Here is a 27,422-nt window from a genome sequence, read left to right on the forward strand (position 1 = left end):
CAGACAGTGATGTAGCCTGTCAGAATGCTCTCCACGGTACATCTATAGAAATTTTTTGAATGTTTTAATTGACAAACACAATCTCTTCAAACTCCTAACAAAATCTAGCTGCTGGCTTGCCTTCTTTGTAGCTGCATCATTATGTTGGGACCAGGTTAGATCCCCAGATCTTGACACCCAGTAACTTGAAATTGCTCCCTCTCTCCACTTCTGATCCCTCTGAGGATTAGCTTCTGGTCCCTTGACTTGCCCTTCATGAAGTCCACAATCAGCTCTTTTGTTTTACTGACATTGAATGCAAGTTTGTTGCTGTGATGCTCCTCAACTACCTGGTATATCTCATTCCTATACGCCCTCTAATCACCACCTGAGATTTTACCAACTATGGTTGTATTATCAGCAAATTTATAGATGGTATTTGAGTTATGCCTAGCCACATAGTCATGGGTATAGAGAGAGTAGAGCAATGGGTTCAGTACACTCCCCTGAGGTGCACCAGTGTTGATAGTCAGCAATGAGGAAAGATTATCAATCTGCACAGACTGTGGTCTTTCGGTTAGGAAGTCACAGATCCATTGGGAGAGGGAGGTACAGATGCCTAGGTTCTGCAGCTTTTCGATCAGGGCTGTGGGAATGATCACGTTATGGTCGATGAACAACATCCTGACAGGTGTTTGTTTTGTTCAGGTGATCCAAGGCCATGTGGAGAGCCACTGAGATTGCGTCTGCTGTTGACCTATTGTGGTGATAGGCAAGTTGCAGTGGATCTAGGTCCTTGCTGAGGACTTAGCCAATGTTCATTCTAGCCATGACCAACCTCTCAAAGCATTTCATCACTGTAAATGTGTGTTACTGGGCAATAGTCATTAAGGCAGCTCACACTACTCTTCTTAAGCACTGGTATAATTAAAGACTTGTTTACATTCTGAAAGTGTTCTACATTCTTGCATTGTACCAAGATTGTACTTAGATGCACTTCCAAATAAAACTACATTTATAACCATTATTTTCTTCAGACAACTTTGTTTATAACACAGCAAATGTTTATCCCATTGCTCATCTATAAAATATGAGTGAAAGGTTGTTTCCACCAACTGATAAAGTCAACAGAATGTTGAAATCAACTAACATTTAAAATTGAAAAATATTTTAATAGAACTGATCAAAAATTAGGAAAACTATAAATCAGCTAGTTGTCTCTCAATTATAGGTCAACCTTTATTTGTAAAAATAAAGCAAATTTGTGCAGTGATACTCAAGTACTTTTACTCCCAATAGTAAATATTCAGCCAGGACTAACTGCAAATTTCTATTGTTTTCAAACCTCATCAAATTACACATTTTTGAATATTTAAAATATTTAAGAATTATATTCCAGATCTTATTTTTTCTCTGTTGCTATGAAGTGAGCCATTTCAATTGTGCACAGCATCAATTGCCAGAAATCACATTATTTGTAAAATGAATCGGTTGCTAAAATCCACTTCTGTAAAACAAATAATTCTCATTTAAATTGCAGTGTACTTCGTACACGTTAAAGCTTGTCTGTTAAAATTAGCTGTGGCAATATATGTGCTAGTTAATAGCTTCAGCGATGTTTACAGGCTGAAATTCAATCCTCAGTGGAATGAACTGAAGTGGAGCAAACCGTACAGAGGTAATCATATAGCATACATAATATCACTGACTAAATGGGAATTGCTAAGTGGTGATCATTTAACACCTTTTTTCTTATTTGCATAACACTGTCTGAACCAACAAGTGCAAACGTAAATCTAGGAAAAAGTATAAATTATGTAAACACAATGCAAATCATGTTCATATGTACAGCAGTCCTAAGATCTTGCAATTCACTGATTGCACAGATCTTAAAATAAGGAAGATAATTCCTTCTAATGCTCCATTTTACTTGTATTCTTGTAAATGGACATTACTTCTATTAAATATATTTACTTCATCTTCATAGCTGACAGTTGGGCTTTCCATATTCTCCAGTAATTTTTGATAGGCAGCATGTTCAAGTGCATTTGCTTCCACTTTTGCAGTTTTCTTGGTGAGAGATGCTAACTGTTCCCAAGTGAAATGAATATCTTTAAAAGCATGAAGTAAAAAGATGCCCAAAATAATAGTACAGAATCCACTGATAATTCCAATGACATCCTTGATATCCACATTGTTCCATTCTTTGAAAAGGATAACAGAGCACATTATGACAATGGTAGTGAAGAGTACATAATAAATTGGGGTCACGATAGAGGTGTTGAAGGTATCAAGAGCTTTATTTAAGTAGTTGATTTGAACGCTGATGGAAATGATCAAAGTCAGAAGCAGAGCCCAGCTTAATGGTTTGCTGATTACCGTCTTGTTTTCAAACAGCTCCTTTATAACAATGCCCAGTCCCTTCACTGAAGATACTGAAAATGCACCGATCAGTGAGCAAATGAAGATATAGACAAGAATATTTGTTGGTCCCACTTTGGGGGCAATAAAGAAAATCAGCACCACAGACACTAGGATTATCACGATGGCAAATACGATGAAACCTGAAAGAAAAAGCAAAGTACAAATGGTAAAAATTTAATGAACAAATAAATTTGCACTGATTTGTCTCAGTCGGGAGGTTTCTGTGTGCCTTGGCCTGAGTGCCTGTGGTTACCCACATATTTAACTCAAAGTATTTTATTTTCAGTAATGTATCCCATACTGGCCAATATCCATTTTCAGGTATGCAGTAGCAGGAGTCCCATAAGATTGTGTGTTTTATATTTTATCTTAAGCGCACTGCTGCCACTACCATCTCTTTGTAAAAGGCCAACATAGAGTAGCTTTATTTTGCAGGAAACTTGTAAAAACTGCAAAATAACAGCTGAGATTAAATCTCAGTTTGAATTGGCTCTCAATTTGAGAATGAGAACTTATGACTAAAACACACACTATTACCACTAGTAAGATTCTCGACATTACAGCTTGATCTTGACTTCCACTGTAATTCCACCAATAGACAGATAAACTCTTGCCAACACTTCTGACATTCTGAAGGGAACTGTCCCTCCACAATGCCTGGCTCACTCTTTCATCTCCACTGACACATACTGCCCTTTCTGTGTTACCTTTCCAAACAACTCCAGGAGATCTTCTTTCACTCTTTCCTTCCCACCCATCAACAGATCCAAGCATTTCATTCAGGAGAATTAATTGGTTTGTGCTTCTTCCAATTTAGTGTATTGCATTTGGTGCTAACTATGTGATCCCTTCTTCAGTGAAGAAAACAAATGCAGATTGGGCTACTGCCTTGTAGGACACCTCCATTCATTCTGCAACTGTAACCCTGAGTTTCCACCTGCTGATCACCGTACTCCATAAACACAAGGGATTCTGTGAATGCTGGAAATCCAGAGTAACACACACAAAATGCCTGGGGGCGGGGGTGAAATCAGTAGATCAGGCAGTATCTGTGGAGAGGAATAAAGAGCTGATGTTTCGAGATGAGACCCTTCATCAGTCCTGTTGAAGCATCTCGGCCCGAAACGCTTGGACTGCTTTGCTCCACCTCACTTTCACAGTAACTTCACTGTATTTAGCCTTTTACATTGTTCTAACAATGACCAAAACAAACATGAACATCTCACCTTCCAATTAAGCATGTTACAACTCTCAGGCCTCCGATTTATTACTTTCAGACCCACAATCTTTGCCTTAGAACTGAAAAGCCTGAAATGAAAGGTTATCTTGCAAGCTTCAGATCCCATAGAGGCTACTGAGCTGCTGCCTATTTTCAGTAATCCACTTCAAATTTCCAATGGCAGTAACGTTAACACAGGTGCACTTCAAGGATGTGTGCTTAGCTGACTGCTCCTCTCTCTCTCTCTACACTTATGAAACACTGTTGTTGGCAGACTCTTAGGTGTCCACATGGGGACAGATAGGAGTGAGAGACATCAGCTGGCCGAGTGGTGCCACAACAAGGATCTTGCACTCCACATCAGCAAGACCAAGGAACTGACTGTTGACTTCATAAAGGAGAAATTAGGAAAACACAGCTATCCTCATTGAGAGGTTTGCAGTGGAAAAGGTGAGCAGCTTCAGGTTCCTGGGCCCATCGTCTTGCAGCAGTCACAAAGAAGGCTTTACTTCATTAAGAGTTTAAGGAGATTTGGCATGTCAACAAAGATCACACCAATTTCTACCAATGTGTGCTGGAGAATGTTATTTGTATCGCCACCAGGTATGGAGCTCTAATACACAGGATTGCAAGGGCCATTTTCATCAAGGGCACAATCCTCTGCACAATGGAGGATATCTGCAAAAGCCAATGGCCCAAGTAAAGCAGCAACCATCATTAACAACCCTCACCGTCTGGGTCATTCTCATTTCCATTACTACCGTCGACGACCCTCACTGTCTGGGTCATTCTCATTTCCATTACTACTGTCAACGACCCTCACCGTCTGGGTCATTCTCATTTCTCATTACTGCCATCAACGACCCTCACCGTCTGGGTCATTCTCATTTCCATTACTACCGTCGACGACCCTCACCGTCTGGGTCATTCTCATCTCTCATTACTACCGTCGACGAGCCTCACCGTCTGGGTCATTCTCATTTCCATTACTACCGTCGACGAGCCTCACCGTCTGGGTCATTCTCATTTCCATTACTACCGTCGACGAGCCTCACCGTCTGGGTCATTCTCATTTCCATTACTACCGTCGACGAGCCTCACCGTCTGGGTCATTCTCATTTCCATTACTACCGTCGACGACCCTCACCGTCTGGGTCATTCTCATTTCCATTACTACCGTCGACGAGCCTCACCGTCTGGGTCATTCTCATCTCTCATTACTACCGTCGATGACCCTCACCGTCTGGGTCATTCTCATTTCTCATTACTACAGTCGACGAGCCTCACCGTCTGGGTCATTCTCATTTCCATTACTACCGTCGACGAGCCTCACCGTCTGGGTCATTCTCATTTCCATTACTGCCGTCGACGAGCCTCACCGTCTGGGTCATTCTCATCTCTCATTACTACCGTCGATGACCCTCACCGTCTGGGTCATTCTCATTTCTCATTACTACAGTCGACGAGCCTCACCGTCTGGGTCATTCTCATTTCCATTACTACCGTCGACGAGCCTCACCGTCTGGGTCATTCTCATTTCCATTACTGCCGTCGACGAGCCTCACCGTCTGGGTCATTCTCATCTCTCATTACTACCGTCGATGACCCTCACCGTCTGGGTCATTCTCATTTCTCATTACTACAGTCGACGAGCCTCACCGTCTGGGTCATTCTCATTTCCATTACTACCGTCGACGAGCCTCACCGTCTGGGTCATTCTCATTTCTCATTACTACCGTCGACGAGCCTCACCGTCTGGGTCATTCTCATTTCTCATTACTACAGTCGACGAGCCTCACCGTCTGGGTCATTTTCATTTCCATTACTACCGTCGACCAGCCTCACCGTCTGGGTCATTCTCATTTCTCATTACTACCGTCGACGACCCTCACCGTCTGGGTCATTCTCATTTCTCATTACTACCGTCGACGACCCTCACCGTCTGGGTCATTCTCATTTCTCATTACTACCGTCGACGAGCCTCACCGTCTGGGTCATTCTCATTTCTCATTACTACAGTCGATGATCCTCACCGTCTGGGTCATTCTCATTTCTCATTACTACCGTCGACGACCCTCACCGTCTGGGTCATTCTCATTTCTCATTACTACAGTCGATGATCCTCACCGTCTGGGTCATTCTCATTTCTCATTACTACCGTCGACGAGCCTCACCGTCTGGGTCATTCTCATTTCTCATTACTACCGTTGACAATCCTCACCTTCTGGGTCATTCTCATTTCCATTACTGCCATCGACGACCCTCACCGTCTGGGTCATTCTCATTTCTCATTACTACCGTCGACGAGCATCACCGTCTGGGTCATTCTCATTTCTCATTACTGCCGTCGACGAGCCTCACCGTCTGGGTCATTCTCATTTCTCATTACTACCGTCGACGACCCTCACCGTCTGGGTCATTCTCATTTCCCATTACTACCGTTAATGAGCCTCACCGTCTGGGTCATTCTCATTTCTACCGTCGACGACCCTCACCGTCTGGGTCATTCTCATTTCTCATTACTGCCGTCGACAACCCTCACCGTCTGGGTCATTCTCATTTCCCATTACTACCGTCAACGAGCCTCACCGTCTGGGTCATTCTCATTTCCCATTACTACCGTCGATGACCCTCACCGTCTGGGTCATTCTCATTTCCCATTACTACCGTCAACGAGTCTCACCGTCTGGGTCATTCTCATTTCCCATTACTACCGTCAACGACCCTCACCGTCTGGGTCATTCTCATTTCTCATTACTACCATTGACAATCCTCACCGTCTGGGTCATTCTCATTTCTCATTACTACCATTGACAATCCTCACCGTCTGGGTCATTCTCATTTCTCATTACTACCATTGACAATCCTCACCGTCTGGGTCATTCTCATTTCTCATTACTACCGTCGACGACCCTCACCGTCTGGGTCATTCTCATTTCCCATTACTGCCATCGACGACCCTCACCGTCTGGGTCATTCTCATTTCTCATTACTACCGTCGACGACTCTCACCGTCTGGGTCATTCTCATTTCCCATTACTACCGTCAATGAGCCTCACCGTCTGGGTCATTCTCATTTCCCATTACTACCGTCAACGACCCTCACCGTCTGGGTCATTCTCATTTCCCATTACTACCGTCAACGACCCTCACCGTCTGGGTCATTCTCATTTCTCATTACTACCGTCGATGACCCTCACCGTCTGGGTCATTCTCATTTCCCATTACTACCGTCAACGAGCCTCACCGTCTGGGTCATTCTCATTTCTCATTACTACCGTCAACGACCCTCACCGTCTGGGTCATTCTCATTACTGCCATCAAGGAGGTGGTACAGGAGCCTGAAGACACACTTCAAATATTTTAAGAACAGCTTCTTCCTGCCTGCCATCAGATTCTGAATTATCCATGGACATCACCTTTTTATTCATCGTTTGCATTTGCACTATTTATTTTTTAAATGATAGCAATTTTTACATCTTGCACTATACTACTGCCATAGAACTAATTTCACAACATATATAGGTGACAATAAATCTGATACCTGATTCTAGTTCTGTCTCTCTCAGCCAGTGCCATCACCAATTCTAGTCTTTTAAGGTGTCTCGGTCGAAAACATTCACTATTTATTCTTTTCCATAGATCCTGCCTGGCCTGCTGAGTTCCTTCAGAATTTTGTGTGTGTTTCTTGTGTTATTCACTTTTTTTTAATTCATCCAATCCGAGCTATTCCTTTGTTCTATTCACCACTACTCTTTCTCTAACTTAAAATACATTTGAATTCTAATGTTTTCTCATTCTGATGAATTGTCACTGACTTGAAACATAAATTTCATTGATCTGTCCACAGGTTTGACCTGACATGCTAAGTATTTCCCACATTTATCAGTTTTATTTATTGCTAATTGAAAAGCTCTTTTATAACCAAAAGTTCACTTGCTTCTATTATAATCGGGTGTAAAATTAAATAAAATCACAGCAAAATAACCTATTAGACTGAACCAGATCTTTGCAGCATCCACTCACAATGAAGAGAAAAAGCTTGAAATGCCTAGAAATCATTCAATATTCTGGATTTTCCAAAAAAGTTAGTCTGCAAAAATATTTTGATAAAATGAACCTGAATATACCTGTGTCTTTTAGCTTTCCTTGCATTTCATCCAAGGAGTGGATTCCTTCCTCTATTGGAGCGTGGATCACTATTACAGTTGATCCTACAATGCAGAGGAGGCATCCTAACTTGCCGTGAATATTCAATCCCTCGTGTAAGACGTAAGATGAAAGCACAGCACTGTTTGGGAAAGAAAACATAGCAGAATGCTGCAGTGACAAGTATGCAAACATAGGAAGATATGTTTCCTATAATGTATGTGTTTTTAAATCAATATGTGCCAAAGTAACTGAGGTTTTCCATTTTGACCTTAACATACAGCTCCTAAGGGTATTGATTCTTAAATGTGATCCACTAATGTGATTCAGCTGTTTGAGTATAACATTCCCATGCACTTCATACAAAATTCTCGCTAGTTTCCCACCAAAGCTTCGGTTTGGGAAGTTTTTTTAAGCTTCAGATTTTCCCCATCGATAATAAATCGATGATTTACCCTCCTTAGAAGTTCTTTCTTCTTCAATATGTTGCACCCCGAGCTGATAATGACAATCCAAACCACAGATTCTTTAGAGGACAACATGCAAGGTTATGAGATACCAGCACTACACTGACAAAGGAAGTGTCTGATAGTTTCGGTCATGAATCTTAACTAGACATAGGAGAGATAATGCGCCTACTTATACACATTCTGTTAAGAAACTCAATCGCTTTCCTCTTGTCCTCTCCGAAAGAACAACCTGCGTCTAGAACACCACACTGCTTTTCCACTGACTTCTACTTTGACAGTGACAGTTGTAATCTGAACCACGTTTGTGCCCCTTGGTAAAGCCTCAACAACATTGTTGAACTGTCAGTTCTTTCAGGAAATCTTGCACCACGTTGGTTTCAGATACGAGTTCCTGTGACTGTCCTCATGTCTGCTGATGACACCAATGGTAAAAGGCACAACACTGTCAAAAAATGCATTCTGCAGTTTAACAGGCAATCCTGACATCCAAATACTCTTCATCATTAAGGAAAGTGGGAATTAAAATGTCCTCATTGTAGCCTACTACTACACATTTTAAATGCTTCGCATATGGTTTAATATTTTATAATTTTCTACTGTATACCATTCTCCAGTATTAATCCCCAAAATATTATTTTGATACATTTTAATGAGGCTTGATTTCAGATTTGTTTCGAAGTTTATAATAGTTGCTCCTATTGATAAAATTAATCTGTTCCTAATTTTATGAGAGTTGTCAGACCTATGTTTTGCCCAAAACAGGCAAAATAAAAAAATGTTTCTGTGCATTTTGCTATTTAGATCTATGGGTTTAAATCTCTACATGGCATTACAGCAAAATTAATCCTACAAACAAAAACAGGGCCAACTAAGTGGCAATGCGAAGCAGAAAGAAAACACATGTTCTCACCCGGAAAACCACACTTGTTGGCCGAGATGTGTTTTTCTCTCCTTTCAGCAGTTGACTTTGTTTTTGCTTGTATGATCACTTGTGCCTCAATGCCCTTTACTTGATGTATGGGCTTAAAATGTTTAAAGATGGATAGATTTAGCTATCTATTTTTAGATATTTTAAACCCATAGATCAACTAAGAGTGCACACAAAATGATCTAGATAAAAAAGTGTTGATAACTTCTATAAAATATTGAATAGATTATTAATATCAGCAGCTATTGAAAACTTTAAAGCAAATCTGAAATCAAATCACATTAAAAAACAACAAATTATGTACAATGCTGTAGAATAGCATTCCATGAATTAAGACATTATAAAATGTTAGAAAACATTACACAACTTGCATCTGCTTTTAAGATGAACAGGGAAACAGATTTTGTACACATGTTTTAAGAAAGTCTTTCAAATTTATCTGCCTCTGCCTTGCAAATAACTGAAATTTTCTAGATCAGTGGCTGCTTTGGAGGTAACACCACACATTCAAGTTACAGAATGACCTAGAGACATTGTTGCTTCCCTAGGTCTCACTCAGTTTGCACATCCCTGCCACTCAAGAGTTGAGCTGCCCAAAAATCTTCTGGGAGTGCATGGTCTCCAGCTGATATAAAGGCAATGAAATTGTTCGTTCTCAGCAGCTTTGTGAGGAACCAGTGGAGGGGTGGTCTATTATCACTACCTTGGTAACTCTGCCCTTCCAACCACTTCTGGCCCAAGAGGGAAATGGTGGTAGTTATGTCTGGAGCTCCACTTGGCAGGGTGGATGATATGGGATTTATTTCAGCTCCTTCGTGAAGGGAGAGGCAACCAATTGATGGGTGCTTATGGAAAGCTGTCATGGAGGAAGAGCTTTGCATCTCCGAAGAAACCCAACAATTTCTGAAGCAGCACCTAATGGATTTTCTATGAATCCCCAGTCAATTTACAGGATGTAGTTTTCTACTGATTAGGACTTGTAAGATATTACATTATTTAAGTTCTTTATTGGCAAGGGATTAAGCATACTGGGGAAAAAATACGTTGAGCAGGGCAAGAAACAGATCAGTCATGATTTAATGGAATGGAAATAATTTAAGGAATTGAATGACTTACTCCTTTTCTTAATCTTCCTTTTCCATGAGCATCTTGACACTGGCAGCTTATTTCACTACCCAAAACATAACTACACATCAGATGCTGGCAGAGCTAAGGCAATGATCAGAGTGGGTCCATTTTCTCTTGAAAACTCACCGTAGAAATTAACTGTGTTCTGCATCAAATCATCTTTAATGATCAGAATATGTTGATTATTTTGTTTAACTTGCAGCTTTTTAAAACTATAAGCCTGCTTCTGAAGGTGCTACTTTGTGCCAGGGCATGGTTGCTCAGCCATTTATTCACCACTGGCACCTTACCAAAACAGCCTCTTTCCTCCAAGTCCTCCAACTCTCAAGTGCTGGCATGCTTTTGAAAATAAACAAATCCAATTCTGGCCAAATATACACCTATAGAGTAATGGTTTATTTTAAGAAGTGACCGTCCATTTTAATCTCTGGATTAATATATCATACCTTATCAGCACACTTAGTGCACCTAATGGTGTAACCACGGTGGCAGGTGCAAACATATAGGCAGCAAAGTTTGCAGCTTCTCCAGCACCCACTATAAATTAAAATAGTAAGAGTGAGCTTAAAAAAAGGGTGCAAGGAATCATCTGTCACAGTTTTCAAAGAGTTTCAGAATATATTTTTCTATCATGTCTGAATTACTCTCCGCTTTATAGAATGTTCATAAAATACAGACAATAACATTGGTAAGATACACGATTCCCTAAAGTTACTTTAATACTAGAAAATAGTGTACTATATGCTGCACATAATTATTTGGCCAGTGTTAAACAACATGAAGAAAAGACCAATGCAAAGAAGACTTTTTAACATTCTCACTGCTATGAATGTTCAAAATCCTGATGAATTTTGATAAGATTAAATGAGGAGATGCAGTTTCTAATAGCAGAAGCTCAGGAACCAGACACCACAGTTTGAAATGTAGTTCTAAAAAGCCAGAAGACAACAGTTCCCTTGGGCATTAAAATGATGATCAAGAATGCCTGCATGCTAAAGTGGTGGAAGCAGATTCAAGGTTAATTTTTTGAGACAGAAAAAAAAAGGGGTGAATAGAGAAAGAACAAGCAAGTTAAAACTCACTGGGTAATGCCAAAATAAAATCCATTCTTTTGTCTTGCTCTCATATTAAATTTTAACCTAATTTATCACTGAAGCAGCTTTTGAATAATAATAGTATTCTTTGAAGATCCAATACTTGCCTTAAATATTATTCCCAAAGAATCAATTTTTTAACTATTGAGGCACATATCTTGAAACACCTTTCATATTCATTACAGATATAGAAACCTTATGACCCAAGAACTCCCCAAGATTTGGTGAATTCCATGTACCTCACCTCAGTACAATAACTTTCAGGATTACAGCGGTGGTCAGTTTACTGCCAAGTAACAAATGCTACAATCAACGTAATTTGTTTTTCTGTAACTCCACAAGGATGCATATTTCAATGTAACTTGACACTCCTCCATTAAGAAAATTGCTGCTATAAGCACCAAAGAGGCATAGAGAAAGGAATGGAGGGAGCTTGGGCAGTAATTAGAAATAAGGGAATAGCTAGAACAAGATACCTGCTCATCCACCAGGTAAATATTTTGAACTGAACTAGACATTAGTACTAATGCTTCCAACATATAATGCTGCTGATGTAATCAGGTCTTAAAAATCAGATTCCAGACCCATTAAAACTGATGTATACATGGAGCCTTTGGTTGCTTTGGCACACTCAAATACATCGAGGGAAGAACTTGGGGCACCAACTGATCCCTTTGCTATCCCGTCATAGCAGTGCTAATCCACAACAACGTAACAATCCAGACTCTAGCTATGACTAAGATAGTGGCTTAGCTATACCTTCAGTGAAAAAGATCTTTATTTTAGTTTTCAATTAATTATTTGAATACACGTCATTATAAAATCAGCATTAATCAGCCAACATTAGAAGGTGGTGCTAAGCTACAAGGAAATGAGAAAAAGCAGGAATAGAATTGTTCTGTTGGGAGTTAGCATTGATCTGATAGGCTTAACAGTCACCTTGTGTCATAGGCAAGTCATACCCAATTGAAAAATGGAAACCAAAGCAAAATAAACAATGTTGAAAATCCAGAATTGAAACTACTGCAAATAACAATCTACCCCAGAGTGTTTTGAGCATTTTCCATGTTTACGCTTGAGCTAATACCAAGACAGATGATTTCCATTTGTTTGTGAAGCATCCTTTTTGCCTGGACCCTAACAAACCTATTCTGAGATCATAATTAACTTTACAAAAGTGAGATAGCTATTTATAGCAACCTGAAATCCTGAATACATACAAACTCAGCTTGACTAGTTTATTTATACACGACATTAAGTAGTAGCACCAGTTAAACAAATACGCACATACGCACAAAGCAACTTACTAGAGAGAAGTCCTCCCCACCATAGCCATTCCTTCAAATAGGCATATCCTCCTTGACCTGCAAGGTTATCACAGAAGAGTTAATATAATGGATTGTATTTCCAGATGGTTCAAGTGCAGGTTAAAAAACTGTCAACATTTTACACCCCATTCATTGGCAATAATGGATAAAAATCATTATCTAGAACTTTATTTTCTTAGACATAAAATTACTTAACTTTCCAACCACCCAAGAAAGGATATAGCTAATAAAAACACTTCTCTCTCCTCTCCACACCCCCACATGATCATAATTTCAGACTTTGAAACATCCTACTAAAGAATGAACATTTTCAGGGAGTATTTCTAGTGGCTTCAGAGAACAAATTTCATAACAGCTTTGCATTATTTAAGGCATTTAATTGTCAATTCAAAATGTCTCAATGTTTTGAAACATCATACAATTTACATGAATACAATTTCAACAAACTAAAACTAATATGTCAGGAAATTGAATTACAATTTCAGTGACGATAGGAGAGCCAGCTTAACTGCCAAAGTTAGACAGAGTGAAATTTGGAATCGAGAATCTTACCAATTTATTCAGTAACAGTAATGCTTAATCTCAACAGAATGCACATGATCTTTGAGCCTTGACTGAAAATGCTATCCAAAGTACAGACCTCATTTAAGACTCATTAGCAAGGCTCCTTGGATTTCACCAGTACTGGAAAATATGAGTGGGCCCAAGTCAGATGGGAATGAGGCATGGCAGCACGGTCATTTAATGCAGTTGTGGTACTAACTTTTTTCTGACCGTGAATGCAGTAACCCAAATCAAAAAAATTAATCATTTTCATCACACCTTGCCCTAGATACAAACATTGAAGATATTTGCGAAGTAACAGGACCGGACCAAACCAACACTTTAACAAGCTTACTTTTGCCATTAGAAAACAGTATGTGTATTTCCATAGAGAGTCACTGTATCTCACAACAAGCTGAACATTTTTTTCTCCTCAAAGCAAATAAATGATGAGTCATATGAAAGGAAAACTGATGTGAATTACAGCATTGGCCAAGGTGAATCTGTGCAATTTATTGCCACAGATGGCTCTGGAGGCCAAGTCATTGGGTATATTTAAAACAGAGATTGTTAGTTTCTTGATTAGTAGAGACATCAAAGGTTACAAGGATATGGCAGAAGAATGGGGTTGAGAGGGATAATAAATCAGCCATAAATCAGAGCAGACTCAATGGACCAAATGGTCTAATTCTACTCCTATGCCTTATGGTGATGCTGGGGTGGGATGGAATAGAAAACATTAGGTGGAGCACCAGTAGAGACATTTGCATGCAGATAATGTCACAAGATCATTAAATTTACACTTGAACTAATAGTACAAGAAGACAGTGTAACACATACAAAATGCTGGAGGAACTCAGCAGGCTAGTCAATATTTCCTCTTTTCCATAGATGCTGCCTGGCCCGTTGAGTTCTTCCAGCATTTTGTGTGTTGCTTGGATTTCCAGCATCAGCAGACTTTCTCTTGTTTGTGATAAGAAAACAATGCTTTGGTTAAATATCTCATCCAGATCAGTTCAGCAATATTGTTGAGAAAAAAAACTTCCATGGGAATGCATTCCCAGTTACAATATGGGAGTCAGTGGGGTTTAAAAGGGCTTCTGTTTTAGAGCAGTGATCCCCAACCTCCAGGCCGTGGACTGATACCGGGCCGCAAAGCATGCAGGGGTGCAGCAGTAGGCAGAACACAGCCAGCACATCTTTAAGAAAAAAGCTGAAATAAACAAGCTAATTAATTAGATGCTGCCCAGCACGTAAATGTCAGCGCAGATCAATGATTGGTCTGTGGCCTGGAGGTTGGGGACCACTGTTTTAGAAAATAGTGATAAGGACTTTTTTCTAAATATGTGATCTCTTCTTAATGCAAGGGTACAGTAAACTCAAACCTTGAGCACCTGAAAAATGCACAGGCATGTATTATCCATCTGCATTGAGGTTGCATATATAAAAAGGACATATTTTGAATCCAAGTAAGAATAAAATGGGACCATAGCCAAAAAACAAGTTCAAGTTGCAGTATATTGTCATCTGTGTGCATTCTCGTATACAACCAAATTATACGATGTTACTCCAAACTACGGTGCACTCACAATGCATATATCACACACAGCACATAAAACAAAATATTACCACAAAACAATCAATAAAATAAAAGTCAAACTGCATTGAAGTGCACATCACAGGTAAACAGTTAACAGCTTGCTATCCTAGTAACAAAATCTCAATGGTGGTAAAGTATTCATTCATCCAGATGCTCCTGTATCTCCTTCCTGACAGTAGTGGGTCAAAGAGATTATGGGATAGGTGGTAGGGATCCTCAACAAAGCTTTGTGTACAATACTCACAGAAAATGTTACAAAGTGGGGGTGGGAACCCTGCTGATCCTCTCAGCAGGTTTTACTATCCTCTGTAAGGTCTCGTGCTTCTGTACAATGATGTGGCCAGACAAGACTCTCGATGGTTCTCCTGTAGAAAGTTGTTAGGAGGAGGACTAGAAGCCTTGCATGCCTTTATCTCCTCAGAAAGTGTAGATGCTGCGGTGCCTTCTTGACTAATGAGGAGATGTTGTCGGTGCCTTCTTGACTAATGAGGAGATGTTGTGGGTGCCGGTTCGATTGCCTGTTACATGCACACCAAGGAAATTTGTGCTCCTCACTCTCTGCATGACAGACCCACTGATATGTAATAGACAAAGTCCCGACGAAGGGTTTCGGCCCGAAACGTTGACTGCTCATTTCAACGGATGCTGCCCGACCTGCTGAGTTCATCCACCTTGTTAGTACATCTTGATTTGACCACAGCATCTGCAGTGTACTTTATCAGTTTACTGATATGTAATAGAGACTGGCTGACCTGTGCCTTCCTGAAGTCCACAATCATCTCTTTTGTCTTGCGCACGTTGAGACTCAGTTTGGTGTTCTCACACCATTTGATAAGCCTCTCTCCCTCCTTTCTGTATGCCAGCTCATCATTGTCGCTGATGCACTGAACTTGATGATGTGGTTTGAGCTGGCTCTGGCAGTGCAGTTGCAAGTCAGCAGGGGTCACAGACGCAGGAGATTCTGCAGATGCTGGAAATCTAGAGCAGTAGTCACAAAATGCTGGCAGAACTCAATGGGTCTGGCGGCATCTATGGAAACGAGAAAAAACAGTCGACATCTTGGGCCAAAACCCTTCATCATGTCTGGAAGGGAAGGGGGAAGATGCCAGAATATAAAGGTGGGTGGGGGGGGGGGGAGAGGTAGGGGGATGACCAAAGCCAGGTGGATGGGGGAGGGGGGAGTAAGTAAGAAACTGGGGAAAGGCCAAGAGAAGAAGGTATCTGACAGGAGGGGAGACTGGATTATGGGAGGATAGGAAGAAGGGGCACCTTGGGGAGGGAAAAGGTAATAGGCCAGAATGGGGAATAGAAGAGGGAAGGAGTGGGGGAAATAACCAGAAGGAGAAATCAATATTCATGCCATCACTTTGGAGGCTACCTAGACGGAATACAAGGCATTGCTCCTCCACCCTGTGAGTGGCCTCATCAGGGCAGAAGAGGCAGCCGTGGAGTGGCACGTTAGAATGGGAACAGGGATAAGAATTAAAACGGTTGGCCATCGGGAAAATCTAATGTTTGCAGACAGAGCGGAGGTGCTCTACAAACTGGTCTCCCTATTTACACAGCCTCACCAATGTAGAAGTGGCAGCACCAGGAGCACTGGGTGCAGTAGGCAACCCCAGCAGATTTCCAAGTGAAGTGTTGACTCACCTGGAAGAACTGTGAATGGGCAGGTGTAGCACAGACAGGTACCGACTGAGCACACAGCCCTGTGCGTGGAGTTTGAGATGTCGCTGCCAACTCGGACTGACTGTGTCCTTCCATCAAGAAGTCCAAGATCCTGTTGCAGAGGGGGTGTTAAGTCCCAACGAGGACAGTTTACCCACCAGCCTCTGAGGAATGATTGTGTTAAGTGCCAAGCTGAAGTCAATGACAACATCCTGGCATCATTTTCTAGGTGGGACAAGATGGAAGGGAGAACCGAGGCTATGCCATCACCAATGGACCAGCTCGAGTGGTGGATGAACAGGAAAGGGTCGAATGTAGCTGGAAGATGGGATTTTATACTGTCCATTACCAGCCACTCCAAGCACTTCACAATTGTTGAGGTCAGTGCTCTATGTGGTTATCGTTTAGACTACGGTAGTTACTTTCATTCCTGGGCACTGGAAAGATGGTGGCTGCCTTGAACCCTGCAAAGACAGTGGACTGTTGCAAAGGATGACATCTGTTAGCTGAGCCATGCAATCACTCTGCACCTGGCCAGGCAGCTTTGAGTGAGTTTACCCTGGCCTGGATCTCCCTCACCTGAGCCGTGGCCAGTCAGGGTGCCTGTTCATCAGTTGGTGGGGGGGGGGGGTTACTCTCCTCGATGTCACATCATTCATTTAGTCAAGTCATGCATAGAAGGAATTTCACCTGTCAGGAAGCGAGAAGTTGCTGCCGTTGATGCATGGGGTGGAATTGTAATGGGTTCTGGCTTGTATACCTTGCTGCATGTCCCTGGTGTCACAAAGGTGTCTGAATTTCCTGTGAACTCTCACTTTGAGAATTAAAGAGGAACTTGCACGCATGAATTAAGAGGCAAATGAAATATGAGCTTCCATTTCAAACCATTCACCCACAATATTCCTCCAGCCCCTGAATGCGTAAATGAAGGCTGGTCAAGATAAGACCCCATTTCCAGTCCACTGATCTTGAGAATGTTGGTGCTGATCTTCCACTGTCCCAGGATGACTAGGTGGCTAACTTCTTCTAATGAGGCCCCAGGCAGTGCATCAACCTCCTCAAACTTGCTCTGTCATTGATACCATGAACAAGGGCTACATTCAAAAGTGAGTAGAAATACAGAGGGGTTGGGAATGTTTAGGTAAAATTAGAGGTACAGGTTGCTGTAAGATAGATATACTCCAAGGAAGATGGGACAAAAAATAAAATCTGCAATTACTTGGGTAAAAGGACTAAATTTCATCCCAGACATTATCAAACAAAACAATTTGATAATTGCAATATTAAAAGTAATTTCTAATTCCTACATGATCAATTTAAAAATGTTTTCTCATCCAATCTGTTAATATCCTATTAATATCCTGTCAGTAACCCCCTTCTCATTTATTTTAACCTCCAGCAAATGCAAACAGAGCCTGTCCTACTTTTCCACATAAGTATCTGTCTAGTAAATCTTCTCTGGACTGCATCTAACATTCAGAGGAAGTTTAAAGAACAAGATTTCATCGTACGAAATTAAAAGTAAAAACCTATGGTTATATCTAAACTCCAGTCCCTGGGAGTAAACGCTTCACTCTGATCCTCAACTTCCTGATCAATAGACCACAAACAGTAGTTAGACAGCGTCTGCCACAAGTATTCTAAACATTGGTGCTCCGCAAGGTTGCTTCCTCAACCCCCTACCCATTTTTATCAATGCTCCATACACAACCGCAGGAGTTGTAGGCACTGCTCAGCATATCACGGAAACCAGCTTCCCCACCACAGACTCTGTCTATTCCTCTTGCTGCTGCAGCCTGCATAATCAAAGACCACACCCACCTTGCACAGTCTCACTTCTCCCCTTCCACTAGGCAGAAGATACAAAAGCCAGAAAGCACATCCCACCAAGCTCAAGGGCAGCTTAGTAATGACTATTAAAGAGTTCTCTAGTACAACAAGATGGACTCTTGACCTCACAACCTACCTTGTTATGGTCTGCCACCTTAGTGCTTACCTACATTGCACTTTCTCTGTAACTGTTACACTTTATACCGCATTCTTACTGTTTTACCTCATTCTGCTTTAATGTGCTATATAATGACATTTTCTGCTTCAATGTACTATATAAAACCATACGATAAAGGAACAGAAGTAGGCCATTAGGCTCATCGAGTCTGCTCCGCCATTCAATCATGAGCTGATCCAATTCTTCCAGTCATCCCCACTCCCCTGCCTTCTCCCCATAACGTTTGATGCCCTGGCTAATCAAGAACCTATCTATCACTACCTTAAGTTCACCCAACAACTTGGCCTCCACAGCCACTTGTCGCAACAAATTCCATAGATTTACCACCCTCTGACTAACGTAATTTCTCCACATCTCAGTTCTAAATGGACGTCCTTCAATCCTGAAGTCGTGCCCTCTTGTCCTAGGTTCCCCTACCATGGGAAATAACTTTGCCATATCTAATCTGTTCAGGCCTTTTAACATTCGAAATGTTTCTATGAGATCCCCTCTCATTCTCCTGAACTCCAGGGAATACAGCCCAAGAACTGCCAGATATTCCTCATACGGTAACCCTTTCATTCCTGGAATCGTTCTCGTGAATCTTCACTGAACCCTCTCCAATGTCAGTATATCTTTTCTAAAATAAGGAGCCCAAAACTATACACATACTCCAAGTGTGGTCTCCTGAGTGCCTCATAGAGCCTCATCCCTGCTCTTATATTCTATATCTCTAGAAATGAATGTCAACATTGCATTCGCCTTCTTCACAACCAATTCAACCTGGAGGTTAACCTTTAGGGTATCCTGCACAAGGACTCCCAAGTCCCTTTGCATCTCTGCATTTTGAATTCTCTCCCCACCTAAATAATAATCTGCCAGTTTATTTCTTCTACCAAAGTGCATGACCAGACACTTTCCAACATCGTATTTCATTTGGCACTTCTTTACCCATTCCCCTAAACTATCTAAGTCTCTCTGTTTCCTCAACACTACCCGCTCCTCCACCTATCTTTGTATCTTCGGCAAATTTAGCCACAAATCCATTGACATACATTGTAAAAAGCAGCGGTCACAACACCGACCTCTGTGGAGCTCAACTGGTAACCGGCAGCCAGCCAGAATAGGATCCTTTTATAATGACACAGAGGTAGAAAATGCGCTGACTGGCTGCATTATGGCCTGGTATGGGAACACCAATGCCTTTGAGCCGAAAATCCTATAGAAGGTGGTGGATTCAGTGCAGTATATAACAGGTAAAACTCTCACAAATACATGAAATGTTGCTGTAAAAAATCCATTATCAAAGATCCCCACCACCCAGGCCATGATCCTTTTTCCATTGCTGCCATCAGATAGAAGGTATAAGTACCTCGGGACTCACACTACCAGGTTCAAGAATATTTACTACCCCTCAACCATCAGGCTCTTGAACAAAAGGGATTAACTACACTCATTTAAGGACTATTTTATCTTGTTATTTCATGTTCATTATTTATTGCTATTTATATCTGCATTTGCACAGTTTGTTGTTCATTGATCCCGTTTACTGCTACTGCTTTATAGATTTGCTAAGTATGCTTGCAGAAAAAGAATCAACACGAGGAAATCTGCAGATGCTGGAAATTCAAACAACACACACAAAATGCTGGTGGAACGCAGCAGGCCAGGCAGCATCTATAAGGAGAAACACTGTCGACGTTTCAGGCCGAGACCCTTCGTCAGGACTAACTGAAAGGAAAAATACTAAGAGATACTAAGATACTAAAGAAAAAGAATCTCAGCCTTGTATGTGATGACAAGTATGTAGTTTGATAATAAATTTAACTGTATGAACGGTATGCAAGAAAGGATCTCACTGTATTTTAGTATATACCTCAACAATAAACCAGTTCTAATTAGATTAAATCAAAGTTTGAAATTACTTTAGGGAACAGCATTTTGATGAACTAGAGATCTAGAAACCTGGAATTCATTGCAATAAAATCATTATAAAACAGGTTCGCTGATACAGATGGATGGAAAATGTTTTGCTTTGCTCACCATACACTTTACAAAATGGATAGTCAGGCTGATAAATAAAGATTGCAGGGAACTTCATTTGAGCTGAAGAAAGAATTGCATACTCACCTCTCACAGGTAAGGATTTTAGCCAAGCACTTCCTTATTCTTTTAGTTATTAAAGGAATAATCATCTGGTCTTTATTACCAAGTTATCTCAAGACTTATAACACTAAAACAAAGATTGAATGTAATCCTCATTTTCCTAAATCACTGTTCATATTAAACTCGTGCAAATTATTCCTCAGCATTTACTGTAACTTGGAATTTGGCTGAACAATTTGCCCAAAGTCAATGATTCAAATAACTGTAAAGCTAATTCATCCTTGAAACTTAAACAGCGTTGATTTCAAAATCTTAAAAAAGAAAATATACCAGCTCTGGTATTTCCTTTATTAGCCAATCGCAAGAGACCCTTCTTCTTGAGTATAAAGCTGCTTCCAATGAAGAGACTGGATGCGATCGCTAGTGTCAGTCCAATGTACAGGTTGGATTGCGTTTCAGGCCAAGTTACTGTTTCAAGGTCTGTCCTGTTGAATTCTTCATGCAGTATATTGTGATGAATGTCTTTCACTTTGGTTACATTGATGATTCGACATAAAGCCCACTGAGACGTAGATGGGCAAGCAAAAGAAATGAAGGAACCTGTATAGGAAAAACATTTTTAGTTTATTTATAGTATCTGTTTATAATCAATTTAAAAATATATATTTTCTAAAATATATTTTAAGATAAATTACGTCCTACATTGTACTTAATCAAAAGTGAGATATTTAATTAATGTCATTAAAGGTTATAAAGATGGGGAAATTTAATAATGTATTTGAGCCAAATCAGATTTATTTTTAAAATGATACTTTATTCAAAATATTCAATTTTGAAAAAGTATTTTTTCCATAATTGAACTACCAAAAGCAATATGAAAAGCGAGTATAAGAAATGGCAGAAGGCACATAGTCTCTTGAATCTGTTCCACAACTGGTGGCTCCCATGTTATAACCAATTGGGTATAAGAAATCCATGGTTTCAAAGTAAATAAATAAACCACATTTCACCATCACTTTATTTTTTGATGCTAACCAGATGAGGCATCTTACAGAACTCACAATATATCCCATTTTCTAGGAATACATCAACCCAACCCCCACTTGTCAAGAGGGACTCGTATTCATAAGATTATGGATGATCTGACTCAACTTCCATTCCACTTTCTTGCTTGTTCTCCATATCCCTTGGATCCCCTACAGACCAACAATCTATTATTTTGGCCTTAAATATCATCAATGAATTCAGTAACTCATTGGCTGCATCAACTGATTCATGACCTTCTGGAGAATAAATTCCCCTTTACTTCAGCCTTAGATGCACCCCAATTCCACAGGGATAACTTCCACTCGGCATCTGTGTTATAAACTCCCCTCTGAATTCTATGTTCTTCAAGATAACCTCACTTCTTTAAACAAAAAAGTTCATCTATTTTACTAAAGGAAATAGCCCCACATTATTCTTCATCTGCCAACAATGTCCAATCAATTAAGCTGTCTACCTCTTTCCAGGGGTCTTACATTCTTCACATAATGTGAAGGAATTATGGACAAAGAGGAACTGGCACAAGTGAGATGAGATCTGAGGCAGATCATTCATGATCACTGCAGATGATCAGCGATTTACTTAACACAGCATGAATGGCAGAGACACTGTAGCTTAATGAAAGGTCAGTAGAAATGCAGATTACTCAACTGCAGATTAATTCATATGGACATAAACCATACAGTTTGGTTAGTCACCTTTATTAAGGAACAAGATCAGTATCAAATTTTGAAAAATTTAATCAAGATAAATGATCAAAATTAATCAAGATAAATTTTGAAAGTGTTGTCACAGATGACAGTGTTTTGAGTTAACCCCACACCTGCAGTGATTACACTAGGTTGATGAGAAAAAACAAGAAAGGTCTGATTCACAAAATCAGATGTCAATTGAGCAGGTTTTACAGTTCAAGATGATGTACTACCCAGATTGTTACACAAACCTTCAGACGCAGTGATTTTTCACACTGCAACTTGTAGTAAAGACTTTCCAGTAACGGGCAATGATGCTTCTACCTCTCACACCGAAATAAAATGAAGTAGCCCGGACAAAAGTCCAAATGAAACTTTACAGCTTTTTAAAAAATTGCATGCTTGAATTATCAATTGGCCAGAAACATTTATCAAGGGGGCATTGAGTAATGGATGCAAGTGTTCTCAAGGGGAACACTGCAGACAAACGACATGCAAAATACACTGGAGTTCCTCAATGTCAAGGTATTGCTAGAAGTTGCATTGAAAAGCAAAAACCTGTAAATGCTAGTAAAACTAAACTAAAAATCAGAAAATGTTAGCAATGTTCACAAGATCAGGAAGCATCTGGACAGAGAGAAAAAGCAGTTTCGTTGCATGTGAAGATCTTTTCATCAGAGCCAGAAATGTTGGAAATCAAGCATGTCTTAAGTAGCAGAAAAGATGGGCATGATGGAAGAAGAAAAACAGGAATATTAAAGACAAGGCAGGGAACGAATGACACAAATGGTGGTAGTGCTGGCTGAGAGACACTAATACAGGTTTGTAGTCATCTCAACTGGACTGTTGGGAATCCTAGATTCAGTGGGCTTATCAGCCTTTAGCTCCATTAGTTTATCAAGTACTTTTGTTTTAAGTCCTCTCCTTTTTGCCCTTAGACTTTCTATTACTATTGGGACATCTTTAGTGCCTTCTGCTGTGAGAACTAGACAAAAACATCAAGCAATACAAGTCTAAATTAGATCATCATAAGAGTATAACAGACAAATATTTAAATGATGTTTAATCTATTCCACATTGATGTACTGGTATTAGAAACATAGAAAACCTACAGCACAATACAGGCCCTTCAGCCCACAAAGTTGTGCCGAACATGTCCTTACCTTAGAACTACCTAGGGTTACCCATAGCCCTCTTGTTTTTCTAAGCTCCATGTACCTATCCAGGAATCTCTTTAAAGTGTTACATACCCCGTAACTGGGTTTACAGACCAGCAGAAATAGAAGAATCCGTTGGAGTCTGGTGGTACCGAAAACTAAAAGTGTTTATTAGTAAACTATACAATATAGTATCAAAAATGCAAATATACATATAAAACAGGTTAGCAATAATAAACATAGAAGTGTAGGAATAATAATCAACAATAATAAACAAGCTCTATCAATGTCTAGGGGTAAATGAATTGTCATAAGAGAATATACAGTCCAGTTCATGTGTGCTGAGGTAGTTGCGGTTGCTGCATTGTAAGTTGTTGGAGAGAGAGAGAGAGCGAGCAAGAGATTGAGCAGCTGCAGCCAGCAAACCTTCTGTTGCTTTCTGATCCCGTCGTACTGTTGTGGTCACTTGGGTATGACCCTCCGTTCTCAGCCAGACCGTTCTTCTGTGGTGGACTCGTCACTCTGGCACGAGTGGACACACAGACAAGTCCCCACCAGCCCCGCCGTCACACTGTGAGCTTTGTTGACCGATCTCCTGATTCGGTCCTTGAAGCCCCCACCTTCCTGTGGGTGCACGACACTCGGTCAGTGTCCACTGGTGTGTCTGAGGGGTGTCTCCCCACATCTGTCTTTTATCCCCACTGACGGGGTATCAGCCATCCATCAACTCAAAATGACCATGTCCATTAAATCAGGCCACTCCTGCTGTCTCCTTAGGAATGTTAACGAGCAAAGTAACGTCCTTGTAGCGAAAGATTGTTTACCTTTCCATCAGGGAAGAAGCCATAATACATAAATCAGTCATCTCTCTCCCTCTTATCTGTAGCCTATGTTCCTGCCTCTGTGCTTCATCTCTCTCTCTCATTAGCAGCATAGCAATAGCAATAGTTCATAGTTCTCAAAGGGGGGGGGGGAATGGTTAACTCTTCACCCCATTTCCATCAGGTCTGTTCAGCACTCATAACAAAAGACCCTATTGTTTCTGCCTCCATCACCACTGCCGGCAGCCCATTCCACGCACTCACCACTCTCTGTGTATAAAACTTGCCCCTGACATCTCCTCTGTACCTACTTCCAAGCATCTTAAAACTATGCCCTCTCATGCTAGGCATTTCAGCCCTGGGAAAAAGCCTCTGACTATCCACATGATCAATGCCTCTCATCATCTTATACACCTCTATCAGGTCACCTCTCATTTTCTGACACTCCAAGGAGAAAAGGCCGAGTTCACTCAACCTATTCTCATAAGGCATACTCCCCAATCCAGGCAACATCCTTGTAAATCTCCTCTGCACCATTTCTATGGCTTCCACATCCTTCTTGTAGTGAGGCGACCAGAATTGAGCACAGTACTCCAAGTGGGGTCTGATCAGGGTCCTATATAGCTGCAACATTACCTCTAGGCTCTTAAACTCAATCCTACAGTTGATGAAGGCCAATGCACCGTATGCCTTCTTAACCACACGGTCAACCTGCGCAGCAGCTGAGTGTCCAATGGACTCAGACCCCAAGATCCCTCTGCTCCTCCACACTGCCAAGTGTCTTACCATTAATACTATATTCTACCATCATATTTGACCTACTGAAATGAACCACCTTGTAGCCTTGTACAAGAATAACAGATAATCATGTCAGTTTAAGTTTCAAAGTTCAAATTACATTTATTATCTATACTCCGTACAGCCTTGAGATTCATCTCCTTACAGGCAGTCACAAAACAAAGAAACCCCGTAGAACCCATTTTTAAAAAGGCTGTCAAATGCCTGACATGCAGAAAAAAAGCAAGTCATGCAAACGATAAAAGCAAGCAACTGAACTGAAGTTGATGAAAGTGAGTCCACAGCCACGAATCCAGTCACAGCCGACCCAGGAAACATCAGCTGCAGGCCGCAGCCTGAGTTCACCACAGAGACGAACAAACCTTGAAAGCAGTGAGCTGAAAGGTGAACTTTGAACTACAGTGAAGATTCATTAGATTAATTCCTGGGAAAAGACTGGGCAGCATAGTCCAGTTATCTCCGGCATTTAAAAGAATTATATGGATAATTCCAAGATGCCTTGATGAAGTAGATATTGTGAGAAGGGATTAGGGAAAGCAGGGAAGTGGTGTGGGGTCAGAAGGCCAGAACAAGGGGAATGCTCTCATAATAAGTGATGAAACGTTTAAGATTGGTAAGGACAAACAACTAAAAAACATTATTTAGTGTCTCAGTGGACCTTGGACTGAAAATGAAATCAGAAAGATTTTGTGGTCAAAGATGATGCATATAGGTATACCATGAATTAGAAGAGTATCAGATTTGCAGCTGAGATTCCTAAACAAGAATTCATAAAGAGGGAGGTAAGACGAGTGTGAATAGAATTCTGCCAAGAACCTGGATTTTGTCTTACTACTACTTAAAACGTACACAGATTTTGCTTGTAAAGGGAATGCAATTCCCGTTTGCCTTTGGTTTATACAAATACATTCTCACCTGAAAGATCTATCTGTCAGAATAGAAAGCTTGAAAGGAATCTCACAAAACACAGCTAGCAGCATGTTCTGCATTCAGCCTTTGACAACTCTTCCATAACATATATAAAAACTGGTATAAAATGGTTTAGGAATAAAACAAATGTAATACACACAAAATGCTAGAGGAATTCAGCAGGCCTGGCAGCATATATGGAAAAGAATAAACAGTCAACGTTTGGGGCGACACCTGCGTGCATTACTTTGATTTCCAACATCTGTAGATTTACTCTCGTTTAGGAATAAAAACATTTACTTGTAGTATAACTAGAACATAGCATTCAGTTTGTGGGTGCAGTATTGACATCTAGTAAATACTTCACTGTTGGAAAGTGTGTCGAAAATGTTCCGCAAATAACTTTCCCAATCCACTACCATTACCTGCATCTTAATTTACCAGCACCTATCTCATTGCCTCCGCCACGCTATCCATTTTCAGTCAAAGCATCAGAAATAAATGTTTCCACTTTTTTATTCAAAGTTTAAAATTCAAATAAAGGAAAATAAAAAAAACTATGAAAAATAGAAACAGGACTGAAACGCCACAACAGCCGAAGCATTTCGTGTTCCTTGTAACGATCAATACCACAAATTAAAGATAACGTGGTTTGATGAAAGGAGTGTTACCTTACAACATATTTCCGCATTATTTTGGAGGGTCTAGTTACATTTTATAGCCAGTGGGGGTTACATTTTGGACTCAATGAATACTTGTGTTATAAACCACACACATGTGATTGGCTCGAATCAGATAACGATTTAAGCAGTGCAGTCTCATTATTAAGTTTCTAATTCTATCAATGTTTTAAGTGGGTAATAAAACTTAATGAATGCCTTACATTTATGCCAATGTAAAATGAATAAGCTCAAAGTTGGACTACTATGGGTAATTGGGGTTCCATAGACACCGAATGGGCGCTGACGCTGCGTCTATATATCGCGTCATTGCAGTTTGACTAGAGAAACATATTCTCTTGCAAAATGTGGCATCTGTATTTTGGTTCAAATCATGAAATATTTCCGTAAATACCCCGTGTATTATTTTTGTAACGGAAGTTGAAATAAAAACATAATACAGACAATACACGGATGGCAGTCTAGAGGAGCCGAAAGACTTTACCTTCTACACAATGCTTGTATCCTGGATCCATCATAATCTTTCCCCAAACAACGGGAAGTGTTGTTTCCTCGGAACAAACTCTGCAAGTCCTCTTGGCCAAAATGCTGAACGCACTGAAAGTTCCTCTCCGAAAACCTTTTCAAGCTCACAACCTTAAAAATCAGTTCTTTAACTGGTGATCTCCCCCACCCTTCCGCTGAAAACTCATCATGCG

General features: G+C 40.5%; 1 protein-coding gene across 1 annotated transcript; it reads right to left on the reverse strand.

Moving 5' to 3' along the window:
• Positions 1–27,422, reverse strand: LOC140737911 (magnesium transporter NIPA2-like). Its single transcript, XM_073064707.1, has 6 exons — positions 27,209–27,422; positions 20,954–21,223; positions 12,699–12,755; positions 10,744–10,834; positions 7,753–7,913; positions 1–2,543 (listed from the first exon to the last, which is right to left on the reverse strand). The coding sequence occupies exons 1-6, from the start codon at positions 27,240–27,242 to the stop codon at positions 1,906–1,908; spliced, it is 1,251 nt and encodes a 416-aa protein (XP_072920808.1). The 5' UTR covers positions 27,243–27,422; the 3' UTR covers positions 1–1,905.

Source organism: Hemitrygon akajei, chromosome 13 (genome assembly GCF_048418815.1).
Source record: "Hemitrygon akajei chromosome 13, sHemAka1.3, whole genome shotgun sequence".
In the NCBI taxonomy this organism is placed as follows: Eukaryota; Metazoa; Chordata; class Chondrichthyes; order Myliobatiformes; family Dasyatidae; genus Hemitrygon; species Hemitrygon akajei.

Bases quoted from the DNA above. Each gene is read 5' to 3' on its own strand.
- LOC140737911 (XM_073064707.1), bottom strand. From the start codon at position 27,242: ATGATGGATCCAGGATACAAGCATTGTGTAGAAG. The intron at 12,756-20,953 runs GTATATTTTCTT...ATAACCTTGCAG, and splicing joins TAAAGGAAATACCAGAGCTG to GTCAAGGAGGATATGCCTAT. The intron at 7,914-10,743 runs GTATGATATATT...TTTCCCAAACAG, and splicing joins GCACTAAGTGTGCTGATAAG to TGCTGTGCTTTCATCTTACG.